The sequence below is a fragment of the Alnus glutinosa genome, chromosome 1 (genome assembly GCF_958979055.1).
Source record: "Alnus glutinosa chromosome 1, dhAlnGlut1.1, whole genome shotgun sequence".
Lineage (NCBI taxonomy): Eukaryota > Viridiplantae > Streptophyta > Magnoliopsida > Fagales > Betulaceae > Alnus > Alnus glutinosa.
Window position 1 is genome coordinate 8,460,353 of NC_084886.1, and position 6,978 is coordinate 8,467,330.

At 35.5% G+C, this 6,978-nt stretch overlaps 1 protein-coding gene and 1 non-coding gene across 2 annotated transcripts; one reads left to right on the forward strand and one right to left on the reverse strand.

The window, feature by feature from the left end:
- Positions 1 to 149: 149 nt before the first annotated feature.
- On the reverse strand, positions 150 to 5,972 carry LOC133870574 (prefoldin subunit 5). Its single transcript, XM_062307737.1, has 4 exons — positions 5,726 to 5,972; positions 3,650 to 3,753; positions 2,042 to 2,119; positions 150 to 367 (listed from the first exon to the last, which is right to left on the reverse strand). The coding sequence occupies exons 1-4, from the start codon at positions 5,925 to 5,927 to the stop codon at positions 284 to 286; spliced, it is 468 nt and encodes a 155-aa protein (XP_062163721.1). The 5' UTR covers positions 5,928 to 5,972; the 3' UTR covers positions 150 to 283.
- An 80-nt stretch (positions 5,973 to 6,052) lies between these two features.
- On the forward strand, positions 6,053 to 6,124 carry TRNAT-UGU (transfer RNA threonine (anticodon UGU)). Its single transcript has one exon. It is a non-coding gene; the product is annotated as a tRNA-Thr (tRNA).
- Positions 6,125 to 6,978: the final 854 nt, after the last annotated feature.

Sequence of the window (6,978 nt, forward strand, 5' to 3'; positions counted from 1 at the left end):
TAGAGCTGAGCTGGTTCATTTGAATCTCCGAATATAATTACTTTGGTACATAGCGCAGAAAACCCATTTCATATAGCAAAATTGACCCCTAAATCCACATATGGAATCACTTGAAGTAATGTTATCCCAAAAGAAAAAGAGGAAAAAGGGAAAAGGAAAAATCAAAAATGTTATATAAGTCAAAATCTAATCTCAGTTTTTTAGCATTTTCACAAATAAGTCTTTCAAAAGAAGGCATTTGAATTCAAGAATTTAAGATAGCAATAGAGATATGATGGACTCCCTATGTTGAAGGAGCCAATTGCTTCAATTTTGCCTGTAAGATTACCCCAGCTTCATCTGCTACGCTTTTCTTTTTAGAAGCAACCTGCATTTAGAATTTCGCAATCCTGTTATTAGGAGAGAATAATAATTCAATGTAATTAATATAGATGTAAAGCCAATTATTAAATATTTAAAATTTACAAAATGCCTCGATTCTTTTAAGGGATTCTCGGAGCCTAAAAACAATTACTTCTTTTGTTGCACTTTTTTCATATGGTATTTCTTAATCTAAAATATAATGGGATTTGATTCATACACAACACTATTACAACAACCCCCTCACATGAGAGTGGGCCTCAGTGTGTGGGGTCCACCCTCATATGAGGGGTTGTTGTGATGATGTTGTAAATTTAATATTTTCCAAATATAATAACATGTCCACAGGGACAAATTTTATTTTCAGCCATGGTCCTACTTATTAAACAAAGATAGGAAAGTCTCCCAGCTTGCTGATTAACTGCCTCCATCCTGCATGAATACAACGGGCAAGACAAAAGATGGAGAATTTTATTTGACAAATAATGTATTTAAGTGGATCTTGGGCAAACCACAGAACCAGTTTAGATTCCTTTATAAAAACTGAACTTAAAATAAAACTTGTTTTAATATCGAGTTTGTTTAGACTCAAGTTAGAACAAGCTTGGGTTAACAAAGTTTGTCTAAAAATCAGACTACATATGGTAATTAATTTTTATCACATAAGTGTATGCGTGTGTGTGTATATATACAATGCAAACCTAATATCATTAAGGAAAATACTTAATGCATTGAATAAAATGAATAATAATAATCATAACAATGACGATAACACTAATATTGTGCAGGAAAAAGTACAATCACTATTGAGTTTTGATTGTGTTTCAATTAGCCTGCTCAGTTTCTAATTTTTTTTTAATAAGAGTCTCTGTTTTTAATCAAATATTTCCATCAGATTTTCTGTCGATTTCTTAACAGAAGTCATGTGAAATCTCAATTATACCCCTTAAAGATTATAAACAGAAGACACAAGGTTGGACCTCCTCCCACCAATGCATTAATAGTAGCCCCAACCACTCACCCCCTTAATGCAAAGGTATATTCTGAAACAATAAATGTTTTAAGAACCACTCTAGCCAGAAAAAAAAAAACCGGTTGACCCTAAAGCTTGAAGCATTTGTCCGTGAAGTGGAAGTTACCTACTCCCAGTACGATCTAAAGCCAAAATAATTGACTCTAAAATTTAGTAAGTGTAGGTACCTTCCTCTTTAATATTAAGGGTTAGAACTCCACTAAAAGCCAAATTCACCTGGGAGCTAAATGGTGAAAGACACCAAAGAAACAAATCATTTTAAAATCATGCCACTTATTAAAAGGTTTGAGGCTGAACTCTCTTGGAAGCGCTCTGTTGCAGCCCTTTCTTTGTTCTTAAAAAAAAATAAAAAATTATATAAACTCTGTTGCAGCCTTGCTGGTGCAACTTGATCCTAGTCCTTTTTCTAGTATTAACATCAGTCTCAAGAAGAATAAACAAAATTTAAAGGGGACATTGCAGGGAAGCTTTAAATCATCAATCATGGCTTATGCTGGACACAAGAGACAGAATTCTGATTTTATATTGCAGACCTTAAGCTCCTACGGATTTACAATATGTAGGTTATGGCAAAGGTTTGAGTGGAAACTGCTATTATCTATATATATTAAAAAAAAAAAATCTGTATCATATATACTGGGAACATACCTCAACAAGTTGGTCAAAGTTAGATCTCAGCAAGTTGATTTTACGCTCACAGTAATCTTTGCCTTCTGCCATTGTTTTCTGAAAATGCATAATGAACAAAATAAACTTGGGATAAATTAATGTGAAAAAATCAAATGCAAGAAAGTGTACCTCACAGGTGAGGCAACAATCCCCACTTAGATCTTAAAAAGAGAAGGAAGAAAGAGGTTTGTAGAATAGTGCATTTACTCTCTCTCTTCAAACAAAGACATGAACAAGGTAAGACATAAAACAAAGCCATGAGTGGTTCAAAAATTATGATATGTATAAGCTATATCTCATTCTTGGCACAAATTTAGTAAAAGAACGACAAAAACAGGACTCAGAACAAAACAGTCACAAATAACTGCTAATCCTAGTCTCCATTACATCACCAATGAAAGAACCTAAAAAGAACAAGTAAACTACCAATTAATTCAGAATCTAAAAGCTATAAAACTTGACAGAGAATACCAAAAAAATCCTATAAATTTAGAAGTAAAACATCATGGGAAAAAAGAAAAGAAAAGAGAAGGATACACCTTTTAACTACACACGCATTCTACCAAAGGATGCCCAAAAGTTACATCTTAAAATTTAGAAGGTCTAAAAACTCCAAAAGAGAACAATAAAATCTGCCCAAAGCCCTAATCCAATTAATAAAAATCTCAAAACAAAAGCTTAAGCTTATTGCAGGACAGCTCAATACATCAAAAGTCACCACATCAGGCAGACCAATACAGCAATCTTCTACACAAGTGCTCTTCTGTCCAAACCTCCCTTCTAACACTCAAAGCAACTTAAGCAATGCCCAGTGAATTATCCAATATACTTCCAAGAATGTGACACCAATGACCATAGGTCTCCCACAACTAAACAATGAAGAAGAGGAATGGTGTCAAAATCCAACAATAAAGAAGATCCACTATCCTGTTTCAGCACTTATTAAGAAAGTCAGAACTGAAAGAAAAAGGCACTCCAGAAACTCTACTCCTAAAAATTAGTTATTTCTCCACATGCTGTTTCATTTTCAATCATTACCTCCACATTACCCATTAATGCAGTGCTTCCAAATGAGTTAGTAGACATAATTCAATTTTTCCTCGCGATAAGTATTATTTTAATTGTGGCTCTCTTGGTTGTTGACAAAATGTAAAATTAAATTACTTGAAAATCATTTGATTTCAGATTACTAACTATTTTGAACTACAGAAATAATTTTTTTAAAATCCACCTAACAGACCCAAATGAAGTCATTTGACTTAGCCAAATTTAATTTGTTTAAATAAACAGAAAGGTAAAAGCATACACACAATCAAGTTCATTCTAACCCCAAGAAAAAATATATAAATAAAAGAAAACACTATAAGCTACTAATACACAAAACAAAACATAGACCACAAGGGGAATAAAATTGTTTTGATAAAGAGGCTAATCATACTTTCTTCTCTTTTCCTACTGCTTTCTAAGTGACCAATCAAAGGCTAAGTAAATTTTAAAAAAGTAATTTGCATGAAAAATGAAACCAATGGAAAAAATTTATGACATAACTAAAGAATCTCAACATACAGTATCAGAAGCTAAACTGACCTCAATGAAGTATCCAGTGCCAACATCTACCAAGACTTTATCTGCGTCATCTAGTCTGCCAGGTACATATAGAGATGCTGTAAGAGGCACCAACATTTTCTTTCCTAAAATCAACATAACAACAAAAGCAAAAAAAAATAAAAAAATGTTAAAACAGATAAATAAATAGATGTAAGTGCATATAACACACACAACCATGGAGATAGAGAGAAAGCGGAGTTAGGGGAGAGAGCTGCCCTCTAATTGCATGCAGAGAGAGCCGTAAAAAAGAAGAAAAATAATTCTGAACCTATTGTTTATGAAGGACTAACTCATCTTCACAATCATGGATAGCTTCATGTGTGAGCAAACATGGAGAGGAAAGCAAATAAAACAATTTCTTTTCTACTCTCGCTTGGAAGTCTACGTCATGGATTCAAGAGGCCAACTAGTGACTATTTATAGAGTTGGAGTAGGGTAACTCCAAATTTAAAAGTTTTGAGAAAAGTCTACCCACTTAAACAGTCACACAAATAAACCGCTCTCTAACTATTATAGTGCACCAGAAGCCTAATACAATGATCACTAGAGGAATTAGTTCTAACTCAGCCTTGAAGATTTTAAAAAATCCAAAAGTTTAGGTTTCCAATTGGAAATATTATCATCAATCATAGCATGACACCAAAGGGGTCCAACAAAATCCTCTGGCATCAAACAAATTCAACCCGTCAGTTAAGGGTTGCTCAAGGAAAAAGCCCGCATAAATAAAATCCATACTAAATGCTAAGGTGCACCAAAATGGTCTAACAACATGTGGTGATTGCTATCTGGTACTAGACAAAAAATTCTCAAATAAAATTTCACAATTGCAACTATTCCAGTTTTTTTTTAAAAAAATTTGTGCTAGTCAACTAATAAACAACAAAATGTTTACAAATCTTTATTTTTTATGTAATGTAGAAATGTATTAAGAGCGAAGGGGCTTAACCCAAGTACACAGGAAGTATACAAGAGAAACATCTAACCAGAAGAAGACAAAAGATCAAGAAAATCAGGAAAATTATAAAAATATGTAAATAGTCATATGCAATTGTCCATTGAAAAGAAAATTTGAAGAAGAGAAGGCCTTCAATTCCACCACCGTCATGCAATTTTCAAAATTTCGATCGTTTCTTTCTCTCTACATACACTACATTAAGCATGGTGAATCATCTTCCACACTGCTATACTCTTGAGAATTTCCGAAATGCCTTCTCCAACTTGCATAAAGATCCACCACCCAGCAAGGCATAACCCACTCTAACCCACAAAGATCCAAGACAATATTCTATAAGGCCCTAGCAACCTCACAGTGAAGTAAAAGGTGATCTACAACTCCCCTCTCTTCTTACGCAATTCCTACCTACGACTTGTTTTATTGTCATTTCTACCAACTATTGTTACATCTCTAAAATAAAAATACTTAAGACTTTTGTATGGGTTTGGATTGTTAATATTCAATTGTCACATGTTCAATAAAGGGTTGAGATCTTAGGTTTGCTAGGGGCTAGCACAAATAGCCTCTTAAGAGTCATTAGATGCGGCCTTCTGTCATCTATTATATGAAATTCAGATCTGGAAGAGCGTTTATCGTTCCTACTTCCAACTTTGAAGCATGTTCTGAGCGTTTGCTATAATTTGTTGTCCGATTGCTGAAAATCAATCTTGACACCTTTATTTGCCTCAATCGGCTAGAAAGGTGGCACCTTTTTACTTCATTACATCTGAAGTTCTGAACTAAACTAAGATTAGATCTAAGCTCTAGTAGCTGCAGCAAACATCCCCGTCATGGGGGATTGGTTGGCCAAATCCGTGAAAAAACTTAGAGAGGTAAGACAACAATAAGAAGGCTAAATAGACAGCAAAGAGAATAGAATCATCGGTAATCACGCACAAAGGGAAAGCTCTCCAAGCCACCCATTCATGGGTTTCACTGAGCATCACTAATTCTTACATTGAAATTCGAGGTACAAGTTGTTTTGATTAAACGAGTTCTAAAAAAGAGAAAGATTTGAAGAAGACAAAGAGGAGAAAAGAGAAGTGAAGCAGTTTGGGGACCTTGGGGACGGAGAGAGAGGTCCTGGAGAGCGGAGGAGGCGAGCTCGAGGCGAGAGGTGGCGGTGCGGACGTTGTTGAGGCTGTCCTGGAGCAGATTCACTTCCAGATCCGCCTGCTCCTTCACTGCTTTTAGCTGCTCCACGCTCATCTTCTCCAACTCCAATGCCCTCATCGATGGCCCTCCACTTCTCGACGACGCCATTGCCAACCAAAACGCACGCACGCACGCACTCTGGCTCTTTCATAGATTGGGAAAACGAGAGTCTTTTTTATTTTTCGACTAAATTAAAACGGTATTTAATATAATAGAGAATGAATCTCTCAAGAGCCCCTATAGCTCAGTGGTAGAGCGTCAGTCTTGTAAACTGAAGGTCTGTAGTTCGATCCTGCATGGGGGCAAACTTTTGCCCACTTTTCCATCCCCACCGCATGGAATCTTACAGGGCACTGGCCAGGCAGCCACCATGCACCATTTGCTCTTTTTTATTTTTATTTTTTTACAATGATTGCCTTTCTCAGTTCTTGCCTTCTTGAGTTTTCTAATAGACTATCCTTCCTCTGCAAAGGTTCCACAAAACAAGGCTTAGAGTTAGAGTTAGAGTTCGAGATTGCTACGACAAGGACTCCGATACCTAAGTCAGTAAGACAATGTAAATGAGGGCTTCTATAACCATGAGGGCCCTTAGTGTTAGTGAAACAATGATCATCATTGATTATAGGAGTTTATCTTCCCTTTAAATCTTTGCTTATTTGTCCAAATGGACTAGCGTCCACGAATCCTTTTGTTATGTGGCATCTTGTTATTGGGTTGCTTTACCTACTCAATAAAGAAAAATGGAATTAGGGAGAACCCATCGCACCATAAGCACCAACAGTAAGAGAAGAGTTCAATCCATCCTCCCCTCCTTTCTCCAAAACCCTCACTCCTGTCGGAAATTTATACTTCTTTAGCTTGGAATACGGAGTCTCCACAACATTTAGTTGGTAAATTTGGCGAAAAGAAGGTTTTTTTTTTTTTTTGGTAGTACTACACATACGGCTAAGTGAACACTCTTTAACGTAGGGGTGAAAATCACTATTGGTTGAAATAACAAAATTAATAGTATAATGATGATTTTCACTGTCATGTCAAGCAATGAACACTTGAGAATGTGTTTGTTACGATTCTAGTATCTCATATGAGTTAAGTATACTCTTAATCATGTGTATATAAACTTTTAGACACTTTTTCTTTGTAAGCCGCTTTTCAATGG